The sequence below is a fragment of the Bombus fervidus genome, chromosome 12 (genome assembly GCF_041682495.2).
Source record: "Bombus fervidus isolate BK054 chromosome 12, iyBomFerv1, whole genome shotgun sequence".
NCBI lineage: Eukaryota > Metazoa > Arthropoda > Insecta > Hymenoptera > Apidae > Bombus > Bombus fervidus.
The window spans coordinates 2,116,752-2,134,380 of NC_091528.1; the positions used below are offsets into that span (position 1 = coordinate 2,116,752).

The window sequence follows — 17,629 nt, forward strand, 5'->3', positions numbered from 1 at the left end:
TTTATACAATCAACTTATATATATATAACTTATATATATATAGCTAATATCACATTATTGTTTTTTTCTAATTGATCCATAAAACGATATTTAGTATTAAAACTAAAAATTTTTCTACATTTCCTAGAAATTAATTGATACATATTTGTCTATTTATTTCCTCTATATTCTTTTTATTTAACTTGTCATATTTTTTCTAGCTCTTTTCTGCTGGTTCACATCGTAAAATCTATTCAAACTAAATATAAGCGTAACTTTTCTTCTAAAAATACAGCATTCTGCTTATTCTCAATTTGAAAGATATGGACTGAATACCACGTGATGTAACGCGCGTTGTATTCTTCGATTTGAAAATGAAGTAACGTTAGGATGTCAAATAAAGCAAAGTCTTTAATATGGTTGTTGAGGTTAATGACGTATAATTCGAATTTGTCGATTTATTTTGATAGCAGTTAGTAACATCTACAGACATTGTTATAGTAGGGTCAAAACATCAATCATGATACAAATGACGTTTTGATGTTAATTTGAATTTAGCTAATGCGCATATATCGGAAAATATATTAAATATAACGTATCCTTATGTGCTTATTTACTTGTATAATAATAATTAAGAATGAACAAGCAAAAGAAACAATATATGTGAAAAACTATGAATGAGTATTATCGTTGTATTATATCAAACGATTCTGTTTGTTAACCAACAGTGATACAATTATTTGTCTGTTTGTTATACAATCTGGACGTGCAGTCATGAATGTTCAAGGATACGTTTGTGCCAATGACAAAATCTGTGACCGTTATAACGACGATGTTTATGGTCTCGTAACTCAATTGAGCAAGCACATATTACAGACATATCGATCCTCCCACCGAAATGTACAGTTTACTTATGATCATGATATCAAAATAATTAAACACCTTCGAATCAAAGCTTTTGAAATATTACTGAAAAAAAGTGATCATTTGATCCCTAGCCGAGGTAATGTTAATACCTGATTATGCTAGATGTGTTTCATATATTTATTTAACTTTCAACTCAGCCTTTCTTTAATCTCACTCATATCCACAGATTATGAAGCACTTCAAAAGATAGATCCACTTTTAGAACTACAAAAGCATGCTTTCACATTGAAATTGAAATTAAACCATTCATACAATGCTAATATGTTAGAACATTTGTTGGAAAATCTTGAAGAATTCCCATGCGGTGAACTACCAGTATTTTCTATTTTGCAGCTACTAATGCAATTAAAAAATTGTAACATTAATCCTGAGCCATTAACGGTAGGATTTAAACTTTTGTATTTGGAAAGAAGATGGATTTTTAGAATTTCATAAATGTATTAATACATTTTATTACAATCTGTAGAATATATTTTATTTCGACAAAGCAAATCCTGCTTTTCCTGAAATCACATACAATAATAATAAAATACCGCCATTCCAAATATACCCGATGGAATGTTTCATATCATCGGACAAATTTGAAGCAACACTCGAAAGATATCCAGTTAAAAGAATTGCACCTACAAATATTATGAATGAATTCAATTTTTTGGATAATTCAATAAAATCCAAAGCCATAGTTGGAGTTGAATCCATTGAGTAAATTATATAAATAATATTTTATCATTATTTTCAAGTAGTCGTTGTATATAGATATATATGTTTACGCGTGTTTTTTTCAGTATGTCTACTGCATGTGATTTTATCTCCAATCATATATTTGATAAAATATCATCACATATGCTTTTATGCCCAAACCAACAGTATACAATAAATTCAGAGCTTAATTTACATATTTTACAAAATAACATGGTAAGATATAGCTTTTAAACTTTGTATTGAATATATGTTACGCAACAATTTGAGTTAAATATGAATTGTTAGATAAATGATGAATCTGTTTAAAATTTTTCTTCGTTTTATTTTGTAGATTGGAAACAAGTGCGAAAATATATGCAGCTTTCCTTTGGAAAAACGAGACACAACAAATTATTTGTATCTCCCTTTTATGCAAACAAATACAGATGAAAACGAAAGTATTATAGATACATGGAAAGTTTTAGATCAAAGTGTTAGCAATGAATCAAATAGTACTATGAACATTTGGAATCATATATGGAATCAAATCAGTATTACTAATATTCTACCAACTATAGATCATCAAACATGGGAATGCTTTGGAGAGATACAATCTATTAAAGAATTGATGTTTATAACAGATACTCCAATTGCAGCAATACATCTAGAAAAAGTTAAGCAAATGAATGATTTATTTATAATCTCGGAAAAAGTAAGTTGTTATGAAACATATATATTGAATTATTTACAGTATATAAATCCAAACATTCATTTTATCTTCGATAATTATTTCTTAAGTAAAATATATATTCAAGCATTTTATTACTAATCATGTATTTCATTACTTACATGTACTTGTTTTTTCAATGTAGTTAATGAATTCTTCGCTTCTTTTGGAACAAGTATCAACCAAAGAATTTATATGTGATGTAAAATCAATGTTGCTGGGAATAGAATCAAATTCCTTTGAGTATAGATGTGCTGTATGTGTTTTAATTAATTTTAATGAGAAGCAACAAAAAAATCTTTAAAAAAAATCTGCTTTTAAATTATTTATAAACAATTTTTTAGACAGGATTTATCTTACGAAGAAACATTAGTGTATATGGTATAAGTCCAGAATCAATAAAGAAGATTTGTCAAGAAGCTATTAATTGGGGTAATTGTTTTAAATTCTTGTGGAATCTAATTACGCACAAATCACAAAGTAACAAATTACCACAAGAAGGACTAATATTTAAGGTTTGTAACAAAATTGGATAAAAAATTTAAAAAACAAATATTTATACTATTATTTTATAGGCTCTATGTACAAATATCAAAGAATTATTGCTTTACTATCAAGCAGTACTAATAAGAATTTTTACACATGAAAAAGAATCAGAAGGAATATTAAAAATATTTCAAAAAGTACGCTCTGTGGCTAAATTAATCACTAAAGTTGCTAAAGTTTGTGAACCTTACAAAGAAAATCAGTACATGTCCCGAGAAGGAAGTAGCATTCTTACTAGAATTTATAATGAAGCAATTAAAGTGACAGATGCCAAAATTGCTTTGGTATTTTATTCATTATTAAAATCTTGCTGTGAAGTTTATTTTCGGTACGTATTATAGAATGTAATAAACATGGTGTATCCGTGACACCAGGTGTTTTTCTATCGTCTTTATTTCCATTTATCTGTATATTTTACTTCATTATGTAATCCATTTACTTTTGAACATGGAATGTTGGATAGTATAATTAAATTGATTATAACAGATTTTTACAGAAATGGATATTTGAAGGTATATGCGACGATATATATGGAGAATTTATGATAAAAACGCGTCCACAATATTTACGTAATAGAAGTCACAAATTTTGGACGAAAAGTTTTAGCATTTGCAATGATGAGGTGCCAGGTTTTTTGAATGATCTAGCTGAATCAATACTTCAATGTGGCAAAACAGTAAGACTTCTAAGAACTTGCGATTCCAAAGTAAGTATACTTGATATATCATATTGTAGTTAATTCTACTACAGATAGCGTATTGTACTGATCTCTGTATCGTGAGAATTTAGAATCCAGTATGCCGTATCTGTGTGACTGAACAACCAGAAATAAAAGTTTGCTTAAGCATAATGTCGTTACATGAGCAGTCATCAAGATATCGAGAATATGAAAAAAAAGGTCAAGCTGCACTTGGTTCGATACTTTCTCTTTCCACAGCTATCTTAAACCAGAAGCAGTTAGAAAAAGAAATGTCAAAAATACCTATACTTTCAGAACGTGATACATTATTGAAACTTCGTGGTAAGTGTGCTTTTATTAGTAACTAAATTTACCTATAAGTAGACGCATTGTTGCTACGAACGTTAGTTATTACAAAATTATTAGAAGACAAGGAAGAACCAGGGAACACAGTAACAACAGTAACACGAGTAAAACAAAATGTTTTAACAAGTCCACAAGAACAAGTACTTACAAATAACTTACAATCAAATAAGACTGAAGAAATTGAGTTATCAAACAAGATACAATTAGGAATCGAACATGATAAAGAAGAAAGTAGAATAAAGGAAACATCAAAATCCTTAGAACGGTATTGAAAATTAATGATTTGCTATATTATTAATATTCAAATCAAATTAAAAGTATAAAATTATAATTTTAAACACTTACAGGACAATTGTTTGGAATTATTATGAAGGTTTAGCTAATGATATTAATAAACGATGTGTTCGTTCACAATGGCGGAAGAAAAGAATGAAATTGTATAATGAAAGAGTGGATACATTAAGTAGAGCAAACCAAGAATCAAGGAACGAGTTTTTAAAAAAAACTGAAGGACATAATTGTGCAATAACTTCAGATTTTTTTTTAATTGAAACTCCAATCTCACTCGAAGATGAAAATAAGAATTATACGAATACATCTTATCAAACATCAAATGTAATGTCAATACCGTCTATTCAAATTAATCAAGATTCAAGGCAAAGTTCTTCACTTGAAAATTACGCACATAAAAGAATAATAAGCAACAATAATGAAAAACACGAATTTCATAATTTCGAACATTTAGAAAGACTAAATACGAATCCGACCTCAAAAGTTTCGTCAAATAAAAATACAACAAATAAGAAAATGAATGAGATTTTAGAATGCCTATCAGTTCATCACACACAGTCATCAGTAACAGAAAGACCTACTCTTTTAAACGTTATGAAAATCGATAATATTACAGAATCTCAAATTGACGGCGTATGCATGCGACCATTAGATTATAATATGACGCCAAATAACAATGAACTTGATATACGTCAAATCGAATTTACCTCTGTTACGTATGAAACAAATGAAACGGGTACTCGTTGCTCCCAAATTATAGCCATCACAAATAAAGAAAATGACTTAGAAACACCGATGTCATGTACTACGGATAATTTTACTACTTCATCAGTACAGAGCCCCATTTCAACATATAATTTAGAAGACTCATCTCCTTCGGAAATTTCATCTACAGTAATATCATCGAGTTCGACTCAGTTAATTACGAAATCATCTCTTGTCATGAAAGGAGATTCAACATTTTCAGATTTATTTGAATTGGCTCGTGATGAAAAAAGTAATAATGTATCGCCAGTAATAGCTCCTTTGAGTATTACCGATGTCGAGATAATTGATCATGTTTCTCTTCAGGCCTATTTAGAAAAGTCGATTCGTATTCCTCTCAACGTACAGAGCCGTCTCGTTAACAATGCTATTATCAAATACTTTTTGGAAGAAAACAGCTTGCTCTCACATTTGCATAGTTTACGTAGTTATTTCTTTTTGCTAAATGGGGAATTTGCAAAGAGCTTAACAGATTCCCTGTATTCTCGTTTATATGAAATCTCAATACCTATCGAACTATTTAATTCCGCTACTTTGACCAATCTTCTAGAACGAGCACTCGTTAATTCATTTAACAATGTTTATATTAATTCGGAACTTCTCAATCTCTCAGCAACGGACACACCAGCTCAATTACACGTAAATATTTTATCTTACGCTGTCCTTCTTGTTATAAAATTATACTTTTTGGATATATATCGCAAAGTTTCATTTTCTTCAACGAAATCAATACATCTTACTTATGATGAAATCTTTATAGATATCAGATCCAGCTGCATTGGATTGTCTTACTCTCAACTATAAGATAAATTGGCCACTTAATATTATACTTGATGAGACAGTCATGCAACAATACAGTAAAGTATTTAAATTTCTAATAACAAGCGGTCGAGTTTCATGGGTGTTGCAAGAGGACTTTAATATTATGAAAAGAGAACGAAAAGCAATTACATCAGAACAGTATCATAAGGTATCATCATATCTTATGATTTTTTTTAGAATTTCTAATGCAATTATTAATCTTAATTTGTTTTAGCTGCAGTTATATAGGCATTCAATGACACAATTTATGAATGCGTTGCATAATTATCTAACGTGTAGCGTGTTACACGCAAGTTGGGCTGAATTTGAAAAAGATCTGGAACATTCTTTAACTGTAGATCAAATTTATATGGCACATGTAAACTATATAAAACGCATACTATCAAGGTATTATCTCTGGATTAAAGCGAAAAATATATACGAATGTAAAATGTATTAATTGTTTTTAATGATTGTTCTTTCCAGATGTATGCTGAATAGTCGTGGAGAAAAAGTACGCGTATGTTTAACCAATATATTTAAAGTCATTTTGAAATTTCATAACAGAATAAGATCTCAAAACTGGGTAATGAAATCTACAGGATATGTACATCCTAATTTTAAAAAACTGGAACAAATGTATCAAGCATTCTTTGAGTTGCGAGCATACATGTCGCACGTTGCGTTTAAGTTAGCTACTAGCGGGTACCAACCGCATTTAATGCATTTCCTAAATGCTCTTAATATAAATCCACTGTATGATTTAACTGCTAAAAGTTGTCGTAACACTGTAGGCTCTGCAGAGCCTTAATATAATACTATACAGCTTCTTTCCTTTCATTTCAAATTTAAGAACTTACTATGCCAATATCCTCACTATTGTAATCTTTACATTTTTTTATTCTTCTCAAAGTTATTGGACATACCAATAATTAACAACAAACAAAAAATTTTTCATAAAATGCTTTTGAAATATATTCTTAAGAGATTAACGATTGTTTTTGTTATCAGAATTGGAAAGAGTAAGGATAAATCATATGAAACAGCATTTTTGATAAAAATTATTACACAATCGCAATCAATGGTTTATTTTTAGTAAGTACATTAACACAACGTGGACATAGATCATCTTTCTGACTTTCAGGATGTCTCCTACAACGTTCGCACAACTTCTCCTGAATATCGTATAATTGGATTTGTGTTTCATTGATAGTATGATTTTCAATTAATGTAACCGACGACAGTTGTAATATTTCACATAATTCAGACATTGATGGTTTTTGCTGGTCGTGAAGAAGCTACATAAATAGAGAAAGTATAAGTCAGTGCACACATTCATATAATATCGAGTGTTCACTCAATAATATAGAAAACATAACTTTAGTTTCTTTTGTATAAATAATACTCACAGAAAGCAAAACAAAATCATCTTTTGTAGCTTCTATAACGCCATATAATTTCCATGTAGTTTTATCAGCGATTTTTAAAACATTATTTCTCAATCGAATTGCCGCATCTATGTATTGTGTAATTTTTGAATCATTCCACGACTCTGATATTTTATATTGCGTACAGTGCAATGGTATCGATGCTGTACATTATAATTAAGATTAAGTTTAATTAATAAAAAAGTGTCTTGAAATCTCATATTTCTCATAGAAAAGGACTATAACGTACCGATATTTTCGGGATGATATAGCCATGCTTCTTCTGCTAGATGAGGTAGAATTGGTGCAATGGATCTAATAAGAACATTCAGAATTTCTTTTATAACTTGCACAGCTGCAGTGCGCATCGAAGATGTTATCTCGTCACAATAAAGTCTATCTTTTATTATAGTACAGTAAAGACCTGATACATCATTTGCTATAAAATGCATAGTCGTTTTACCCGCATGATGATACTCATAGTTGTTATAATGTTGCTGCATCTAATGACATATTAGTTTGTAATATAATAATACAGTAATATGTTTAATTTCTTAATTGAAGAATAAGATCAAATTACCTGTTCATTATACGAATATAATAAGTACAACATGTATTTATCAATAATTCGATATTCAGGTTTGCAATTTATACCCGGATGATGATGTAAAGTACCCAGAAGGAAGCGCAGCATTAAACGAAGTTTGTTAACGCATGTTTTACATTCATCGAGTAAATTTTTTGAAACCGACACTTGTGTATGTTGGGAACTGTGATTAGCTACCCACCATCTAGATGAAATGAAATTATTAATATGTTACCATTATATTACGAAATTAAATTTTAATACCTTAAAACATCAACACCATACGCTGGATTTTTCTTCAAATTAGATCCACCTAGCAAAATTTCTTCTGGATTTATTACATTTCCTATTGATTTTGACATTTTTAAGCCTTTTTCATCGACTGCAAATCCATGTACAAATAAATCACTAAACAATAAAAGCGTTTATATTGATACAGCCATTTTTTAAACATTTTATATTCGTTTTATTTACCTATAAGGTGGACATCCCTGTAAAGCTACAGATGTTATTAGGGATGATTGGAACCAACCATTGAATTGATCATATCCTTCTAAATAAAGATTTGCTTTTTTGTTTGGTAAAACCATTGACCATGAAATTCCGCTATCGAACCAAATGTCCATGATATCCTAAGAAGGATTTATGTTAATGAATGATATATTGAAACTTTACTTTCTTCAATTTTGAAAATTTATTGAAATTTACATTTCCTTTTACTATATCGTCCGGATCAATATTCAATTTTTTAATTATGTCTAATCCTATTAGATCTCTTACAGAATATTCCCACCAGCAATCAGGACCATATCGATCTATCGAATCGCATAAACGTTCAACTAATTCTCTAAAATGGAGGAATATAAAGAACAATAAGTACAAATGTATACTGTAAAGCCAGTATACTATAAATAACTATATACATATATATGTACTTACTTATTCGTAAATGCTAAGCCTGTTGTTTTGCTATATATTACAGGTATGGGTGTTCCCCAAGAACGTTGTCGCGAAATACACCAATACGGTCGATTCCTTATTCCAGCAAGTAAAGCATTCATAAAAGATGCACGATTACGTTTAGGATATACATTCACATTCGCAACGTTCTCCTTATGAAAATAATAAAGGAAATATACTCCTTGCTTTAGCAAAATTTTGTAATAATTTATACATAGAAAAATGTAACAAAATGCTGACTTACAATAATTTTTTCCCTGATAGAATTTATATTAATGAACCATTGATGACTAGCACGAATAAGAACTGGTTGTTTTGTTCGCCAATCATATGGATAACTGTGTGTTAATGTTTCCACATGCAATATATCTCGAGCCAGAAGATTCATCACTTTATCAACTCCCTCTGTTAATACTTCTAATCCATAAAATTCTGGCCCAGCCTCTTCAGTGTACAAACCTTTAGAGTCTACCATGGATAACTGTAGCATATCCCGTGGCATTATTAAATATTGATATTATATTTAGAATAATATCTAACATTGATATTATACTAATATTATTCGTTACAAACAAGAAAAAATTAGCTTACAATGGGAATTTTATTTTTGAGTGCAACTAGAAAATCTTCTGGACCATGTGCAGGAGCAATATGAACTAAACCTGTTCCCGCATTTGTCGTAACGTGATTTGCAGCTAATAAAGGGCATTTTTGTTCAGTGAAGGGATGAAAGTACGTGCTGCCCTCCAATTCTTTGCCTAATAAAACATATATTATCTACTTATGATCTATGTTAAATTTGAAATAAAAAATGACAAGTAATATTTAAAAAATACTAATTAACCTTTCGAATTTACCTTCGAAGAATACTATTGGTTTCAAAGGACCAATCTTTGATTCAGTAGCTCCTAATAGTTCTTTAGCAACAATATATAAGTCTCTTTTATCATCTTCAGCAAGGCAATATATAACATCTGAAGAGAAAGATATAGCTTGGTTAGCCACTAAACTCCACGATGTAGTGGTCCATATTAATGCATAAACAGCACGATTTTTAAATGAATTTAACTTTTCTGGAATATCATTAATACGTAGACGAACAGTCAAAGCTTTACTTTGATGCTGTTGATTGTATTCTAATTCAGATTCAGCCAATGCTGTTCTATAATATAAGATATAAAGAGAAAACTGTAAACTTCTAAAAAACTGAAATTAAATTATTCAGTCTTGAATATTTTACCTTGAAGAAGGAGACCAATAAACTGGCATGAAATCTCTAAATATAATATCTTTCTCATATAATTTTATAAATTGATGAAGTTCATTTTTCATATATGATGAGTGACTGGTAAAATAACATTCAGATTCACTCCAATTGGCTGTCACACCCCATGACTGGAAAGCTTGTTTCTGTCTAGCAATAGCTTCTTCAGCATAATTACGGGCTAAATATGCATAAAAAAAAGAAAAAAGTAATAATACAATAAATAGAAAGATTTAATGTTAAATATTGATTATATATCGTATCATATGAACTAATAATAAAAGAAATTCATGATCTAAAAACCTATAAATTATACCTTTCTTCCTGATCTCTAAAGGATCATTTTCACTTTTATAACCTTTAATAACCTTTAACTCAATTGGTAATCCATGACAATCCCAACCTGGTATATAATGGATTCGATTTCCATTCATAATCTTATGTCTTAATGTTACATCCTTCAAAATCTATAAGAAGCCATTAAAACAGCTAGAGAAATGCATAATCTAGAAAAGGAATTATTGCAAAAACACAAAACCTTATTAATAACATGTCCCATATGAGGAATTCCATTTGCATAAGGAGGCCCATCGTGTAAAACAAAATCTGGCCCTGAAAGATTTTTCTTTTGCCACTCGTACAATTCAGAAAAACCGCACTTCTATAATAATATAATTAGGAGAATAAATATTTAAATAAACAATAGAATACTTAAGAATATAATGACTTACTTCAGTTAAGCGTTTATCTGCCTCTATTCTTGCTTTTCCATTAAGTTGTGCAGGAAATTCGGTTCGTGGAAGCAGAACAGTTTCTGTATATTTTTGTTGTCCTTTTGATGTAATTTTGGTATTTTTCTTAACACTACCGGCTACTTCGTCACTTGTTTTCTTTAGAACTTGATTTGTAACTAATGTTCGATTAATAAATAATCTATACATATCTACTGAATTTTATTTTGCAGATACAATCATATATTTCGTTAAATATACTGTTTTTCTTAAACATTCAAATCAGATCACTAACTTTCGATGTACATTATCATAAACATTTTTAATTGTAAAGACATGATTTTTCTGATAAAAAAATAGGCGAGATACGTAATATTAAACTGAATACCATTTAATTATTCTTATTATTATTACATACCCGGTATCGCCAACATACATAAGGAACGGAATGTATTCTCAGTTATTAAGATTAATACCTGCTTTATTATTTTCCCTTAAGTACTAAAATGACGTTTATTTTATTATTTTTGTTTCTGCGTGATTAGAATTTAATATTCGCTAAAAGTGAAGTTTCGGAGAAATTTTCGAAAGAGAAAGTAATATTTTCAAGTGTAGAACGCAAGGGATTTAAGTGTAACATAGGTAGGTTAGTTCGTTCTGGTTTGTCTCCGGCCGATCCAATTTCAATCTTGCGTTTGGTTATTATTAATGGAATATGGCTACGGTTTTCGAAAGTTCGTTCTTATCGAATAGAGTACATCGTGTTGAGGAACGATATGAAGAATCGGCAAACACTTTTGGCAAATGTGACTGCACTAGCTATAGCTATCTTGCATTGAGCGTCATTCTGTTTATGATTGGGACAGCTATTACTATTTTTTCTTTGGACGATATCGTAGGCGGACACATATTTTTTAAACTTGGTCACATGTGGCTTATTGGTCCAATATTCATTTGTTCTGGACTAATGGTAGCTGTCAAATGTATGCTTTACCTGCGACGAAAGTCCGTTATACAGATGATATTTCATCAACGACAATTGTTCAGAGTAAGTAACTGTTCTTTTCCAATCTTTTCGATATTTGAATAGTTTTTGATTAATTAATTTCATACACTCTTGATTTTTATAACATTTACATAAATTATACATTATATATTATTAGCTATGTCATAAAGCAATTATTAGAAAAGTACCGATTCTCGAAAAGTATATATTGTGTATGTGTGCACGTTTTGCACATTTTTTGATGTGTGATCAAATAAAGATCATCCGAATATTAAAGTACATACAAAATAGTAAATACATTTAGGTTACAAATATAGTTAAGATATACAATCAGTGACAAAAATAAATGGGTAGGTAGTGGAGATGGGCACCTATGAAGTTTCGTTAGATACGGTTTCTTTACACGACAATGTAAATATTAATTTCAATTATTCAATAAATAATGTATATACGTTAAGGATATATAATAAATAAAACTTAAATATATAACACATATATTCAATTAAACTTCATTGATATCTATACTTCTATTACCTACCAACTTATTTTTATCTTCGAATGTATTAAATTCAATGAAAATAAACAAATTTATTGGTGAATAGTTCAAAATGATTTAATCGTTGAATACAGCATTTACAGGAATTGAGCGGTGCTCGTGGTATCGAACGTATTGACATACAAACTCCAGGTCCACCCTCTTACGAAGCAATCGCTCAAGAAATTTGCAATGAATTACCTCCGCCTTCTTATGCAGAGGCGGTAGCGCTTGTACGCAAAACTATCGAGAGCAGTAAGAATCTTTCGTTCTGTTATAAAAGTTTACTATTAACATTATAGCGTTTGTCTTTCTTTTACACTTTAGATACCAAATCAAATAGTGCAAGTGTTTCTTGCGATAGCATCGCTATTGACCAAAACGTCAGGTGTAAACCTTGAAACGATATCTTTTTTCAATCGAAAGACGGTCGCAACAAAAACTGTAAATTATACTTTTGAATTATGAACTATTGTTCATTTTTATTACATACGTTTATTACATTGAACGTTTTTTTCTATTACAAAAGAAATATTATCGCACGTCCTACCCGTTAAGGGATAAAGGAGAAAGAAGGGTGTACTTGATACTCATTGTGTTATTTTATCAGAATGTCGGTATCAGTAAAATGTCGGATAACTGTTTGATGAATAAAATGAAATTCGCACAATAGTCCAATTGATAAGAAAATATTTCTATAAGTGAGATATTCGAGTCATTATATGTAGAAATTTAATTCAATAAGGTCACTATATATAATAATTTTTTTTTGATCATATAAATCTTTTGTGAACATAATACAAATTATATATATATAAATTTTTACATTATCTTTTATGTATAATATAACGAATTTTACAAATTGAGAAGTTACAGTAGCGTGATAAATATTGTTTGTTAAAACATACTCATACAATGTTAAAAATATGATGAATAACATGGTCAATAAGTATTATTGAAACCTATAATGGACAATAATAAAATATTGCCGCAATTTGGGGAAGTTGTTTTATCCTACAAATTATTTATTTGAACTTGATACTCGCAGGAAACGAAGAAAAGACTCGCGTATTTTTGTGTATTGAACGGTTATAATAAATAACGAAAACGAGAAGAAGATATTGAATTTTACTGTTAATAAAATTTGTAAGAGCTATTTAAATGTACATTTACGATGTATTACTTAATGAAAAAGCGAATAAAAAAAAGATGTTTTATACTTCGCATAATGTTTATTTTACGATCTAGTACACGCGTTAAAAACAGATCGACAGGAGCTCGTTAAATGCTTTCTTTAGGTCGCACATACAAACTGTATAATTGTTTATGTGTAATAGTTTCGTACAAATAATTTTTATAAAGGATTTAGTAAAGAAGAAATTTGAAGAAAAAGAGAGTATAGTATAAAGAGAGGAGGGAAAAAAGAGGTAGAGAATAAGGGAGAAAGAGAAAGGAGAAATTTATCTTTCAGGATTGAGCTACAGCCAACATTTCTTCTTGGTGAATAAGATGAGTTGTGTGATTGACAAGACTCATTAATTTTGATAAAGATGCAGCCCAGGCATCCAAAAGAGCAGCTGGTTCTTGGGTTCCTGTGAAACGAACTACACCGGCTGGTCGATCTGTACGAGCATTTATCACGCCAGTTTCTACTAAACTGCATAGACATGCTTCAGTTTCTTCAACTGGTAAATCCAATAATTCTGCCATGCGAGTCAGTGTAATTTTTGTGTAATATTTTGCCATAATCCTAATGTTCTAAAAGTTAAAGGAAATAGAATAAATATTCAGTGCAATTCCGTCAATATGAAATGAAACGATTCTGAGGTTTCAAACTCACATGTTCAACGACACGATTTCGGAGATCAGCCCATCGCTTACGACCTTCTTCAGTCCAAGTACTAAAAACTTCTGTAGCTTTAAGGTCTTTTTCATAAATTTCACACAGTCCTGACCATTTTATTAGTTCTGGATTTACAAAAAGACGTAACAGTTCTCTAAAAAAAAAATTAAGCAAATAAAAACTGACTGTCAGTATAGAAAATAGAAGATTTTATGCACACATTTAAATATTTTTGTCAAAAGTAAACAAGTAATACTTGTATGTTGGTATTTCATCTAGAAGTTTGTCATTAAGCAGCCTATGGGTCAAATCAGCTTGTTCTGGTTCATGTGGTGCAAGTACAAGATAAAGAACAGCACGTGAGAGAGCGGCATGTCTTTTCTCAGGATCATCTCTAACAGCTGGAGTTTCCAACACTGCTCGATTATGTCTACATAATTCTAAATGCCAGCCTTCATGCCGGGCCAATTCCATCATTAGACTGAAATAAATAAAATTTTTTCAGCAATAAGTTTCAGTTTCATATTCGTTTAGATAGTTTGATAATAGTATACTTACTCATAATATTTCAATTTGAGAGTCTGAGTTTCTTCATCATTTTCATCACTAAAGAATTTAACATTAATTTTCTTTGCTATTATTTGTGTACGCATAAAATCTTTTTTTGCTAAACATAATCGCATTTGCTCTAGGATAAGAGATGCTTTCTCCAAACGTGACATGGTACCATATGTTTCAACCTAGAACAGGTGGTATAGTATGATATTATGTTTCAATGTTTAATTGCCTAATATGTTTCTGAAAAAATCATACCTGTAATTCCAGCATAACAGCTGCTGCACCTGAGATATCTCCATCCTCTTCTTTGATTTTTGCCAAGCGATGGGTAAGCCTTGCTCTTTCAACTTCTACGTATATCTTCAACAACAGAATTACATTGTTTTTTCAGAATGTTTAAAAATACAACTTGAAACAATCACAGGGCTCAAATCCTTTACCTTTCCTTCAGTTACAGTGCGCAATGTTTCTATTAACTTTATTTTGGTCTCTTTATCAGGCATTTTATCTACATAGGTGCAACATTCCTGAACCATTTTTGTAACAGCTCGTTTTAACTGAGAACGTCTTTTGGACAACAACACTATATGTTCATTTAGAACAGCCCAATTCTTTGCTTCTAAACAAATTTGAACAATAGCCACAAGGATCCGTGATGTAGATGTCATATCTGCACTCTAAAAAATATCCATCATTATTTTCATTATTTGTACTATAATCAAACATGGTTATATAGTTACATATAGCAATATTTTAAAAGCTTAACTGTTCGTGTTAATTTTTCTAATGCTAATAATTGATCCAAAGCATCATGTAGCTTTCCTTCATGTGCTAGTTTTTTACATTCTGGAATTTTTATATCGCAGTTGCTGCTATAATCCACCTCCATTTTCACAATTTTATCACAATTCCAATCTCTTGACCTTTATTCAAAGAGGATCATCAGTTAAATAATTTAACATTAGAAGTATAAATATATTAGATATGTAAAAATATTAATCTTACCTTGATTGAAATATCAATTGTAGGAAAATTTCTATTCCAACAAAACCGACACGGTTAATTTTAGCAAATAATCGCTCTTTATTTAAAGTTTTATATATTTTCTTTTTATTTATCTCTCTTTATCCAAATATACTAGAAGGGTATAGGAATACTTTCTTTACATATAATTTTATATGTATAATTCACATAAATCTAATATTTCTCCTATCCCACATGACTCAAAACTGATTGTCATCCACCATTTGTAAAATAGAACTAACAAATGTTAAACGAACTCGAACTCATAGGTATATTTCTATAGGGAACTGCTGCTTTAGTCCAAGATCATAATCTCACACTGCTAGTAATTATGGCGCCACGTGTATGAGAAATCATTCACTCTTTTTCATTTACTGTAAAAATATATTTTTTTTTCGACAGTAATTATATAGGAAAAATAAAATGATAGCAAGAGTAATTTGGTATTGATATCATACTTTATTAGGACTAGAAAATAAAATAATTTCTTGTTCCGAATTTGTCCCCAAAACATAAGATTATTTTGAAGCTTCACGCACTTCTTGTCTTAACATCAATGTAAATCCCAATTACTTATGAGATTCAAATTTCCCTAGGTGTAGTACAAATATGATAACATTCAATTTTTAATACCATCATATTAGCAAATATTAGTGTTCTAATTTGCTGAAATTATTAAGAAAAGACAATACTAAGAAACGATACGTTTGCCTTAATATATTTGTCTTATACACATATTTATTTTGATAAAGAATTAATATATCATGGATCTGAATCTCTGTGTGACATACCAAAGTGAATATTTATAAAATCCAATAAAAATTATTAAGTCTGTGAAACATGTTTTGCACATGAAAATTATTCATTTCGCTGAAATAATTTAAGATAACGTTAAGACATTTACTTTTTACTCAATTGAAAATTGCTTTTATGTAATTTATCTTTTATGGCAATTTTATACTTTATTTCAATCTTGCATAGTTTGGTTAAGTTTCAATGACATAATCTTTCTTTCTTGATAAACGTTTAAAATTGTAATCGAATATACACAATGTCCGAGAAAGAAGGAAATGATGTAACTATAACTGAAAAATCTGAGGAAATGGGAGAAAATTTAACAAACGAAGATGCACCTGCTAGTCTTGAAACAATACATTCAGAAACACCATTAGTGCGAAATGGAGTTCAAGTTGCTTCAAAGGATAGAGCAAAAAGTAAAACACTTGCTATTTGCAGAGGAGATATAATATTAAATTTAAACTTAACAAGCTCAGAGTCAGTGCAAAATAATTATCTGGTATTTGACCAATTTTTCAGTTGATATTTTGTTGAAAGCAACTGGAAATGCACCGATAATGAAACAAAAGAAATGGTCTGTCAGTCAAGATTATTGCATTGGTCGGATTTCCGATTTTATCAGAAGATACCTTAAATTAGACTCTAATGAAAAACTGGTAAGTGTTAAGTAAGGGTTATATCTATTCTAGATCTCTTAATGTTTATATATATATATATATATATATAAATATATTTTTTTCTTTATTAGTTTCTTTATGTAAATCAAACATTTGCACCTGCACCAGATCAGGTAGTGAAAAACTTGTATGATTGTTATGGTGCAGATGGAAAATTAATACTTCACTATTGTAAAAGCCAAGCTTGGGGTTAAGTGTTGCTTTGAAATATAATAATTTTATGAATTATCACATAAATATATTACAAACATTTTAATACTTTCATCATCATTTACTTTCTTAGGTAGATTAGATATAAACTCTATTCAATAAGTATTCAATGAGTATTTCAAATTTAATTATGGATAATATAACAGATTTCATGGAATGTCAGAAAATAAAGTGAAGATACCGTAAAATATTGATTATAACTATTACTATAATTATAGAAAATGATCTATATTTGTTATTTGCTTCCTA

At 29.7% G+C, this 17,629-nt stretch overlaps 5 protein-coding genes across 7 annotated transcripts; 3 read left to right on the forward strand and 2 right to left on the reverse strand.

Moving 5' to 3' along the window:
• Positions 1–143: 143 nt before the first annotated feature.
• Grip163 (gamma-tubulin complex component 6) lies at positions 144–6,592 on the forward strand. 3 transcript variants are annotated; one of them, XM_072014309.1, is made up of 15 exons: positions 144–982; positions 1,073–1,287; positions 1,373–1,608; positions 1,692–1,821; positions 1,940–2,299; positions 2,460–2,570; positions 2,659–2,829; positions 2,890–3,188; positions 3,347–3,566; positions 3,650–3,881; positions 3,969–4,170; positions 4,253–5,600; positions 5,722–5,931; positions 5,998–6,170; positions 6,249–6,592. In XM_072014309.1, the coding sequence occupies exons 1-15, from the start codon at positions 754–756 to the stop codon at positions 6,571–6,573; spliced, it is 4,461 nt and encodes a 1,486-aa protein (XP_071870410.1). In that variant the 5' UTR covers positions 144–753; the 3' UTR covers positions 6,574–6,592. The 3 variants fall into 3 exon arrangements, with proteins under 3 accessions (XP_071870410.1, XP_071870411.1, XP_071870409.1); XM_072014310.1 differs by having other exon boundaries at positions 147–982; positions 1,940–2,260; positions 3,966–4,170; XM_072014308.1 differs by having other exon boundaries at positions 148–982; positions 3,966–4,170.
• A 218-nt stretch (positions 6,593–6,810) lies between these two features.
• On the reverse strand, positions 6,811–10,940 carry Ilers-m (Isoleucyl-tRNA synthetase, mitochondrial). The gene is made up of 15 exons (XM_072014314.1): positions 10,731–10,940; positions 10,538–10,660; positions 10,316–10,466; positions 9,976–10,180; positions 9,593–9,897; positions 9,327–9,493; positions 8,980–9,216; positions 8,715–8,887; positions 8,484–8,622; positions 8,250–8,407; positions 8,040–8,183; positions 7,770–7,980; positions 7,440–7,692; positions 7,172–7,353; positions 6,811–7,060 (listed from the first exon to the last, which is right to left on the reverse strand). Exons 1-15 carry the CDS (start codon positions 10,938–10,940, stop codon positions 6,827–6,829), a joined length of 2,892 nt encoding a protein of 963 aa, XP_071870415.1. The 3' UTR covers positions 6,811–6,826.
• Positions 10,941–11,445: 505 nt separating this feature from the next.
• On the forward strand, positions 11,446–13,490 carry LOC139992980 (uncharacterized). Its single transcript, XM_072014322.1, has 3 exons — positions 11,446–11,778; positions 12,367–12,526; positions 12,599–13,490. Exons 1-3 carry the CDS (start codon positions 11,446–11,448, stop codon positions 12,670–12,672), a joined length of 567 nt encoding a protein of 188 aa, XP_071870423.1. The 3' UTR covers positions 12,673–13,490.
• Rpn5 (regulatory particle non-ATPase 5) lies at positions 13,484–15,966 on the reverse strand. Its single transcript, XM_072014320.1, has 8 exons — positions 15,678–15,966; positions 15,439–15,595; positions 15,113–15,349; positions 14,928–15,032; positions 14,673–14,854; positions 14,371–14,595; positions 14,112–14,268; positions 13,484–14,029 (listed from the first exon to the last, which is right to left on the reverse strand). The coding sequence occupies exons 2-8, from the start codon at positions 15,559–15,561 to the stop codon at positions 13,739–13,741; spliced, it is 1,320 nt and encodes a 439-aa protein (XP_071870421.1). The 5' UTR covers positions 15,562–15,595; positions 15,678–15,966; the 3' UTR covers positions 13,484–13,738.
• Positions 15,967–16,288: 322 nt separating this feature from the next.
• On the forward strand, positions 16,289–17,605 carry Atg12 (Autophagy-related 12). Its single transcript, XM_072014325.1, has 3 exons — positions 16,289–16,909; positions 17,013–17,149; positions 17,242–17,605. The coding sequence occupies exons 1-3, from the start codon at positions 16,747–16,749 to the stop codon at positions 17,362–17,364; spliced, it is 423 nt and encodes a 140-aa protein (XP_071870426.1). The 5' UTR covers positions 16,289–16,746; the 3' UTR covers positions 17,365–17,605.
• Positions 17,606–17,629: the final 24 nt, after the last annotated feature.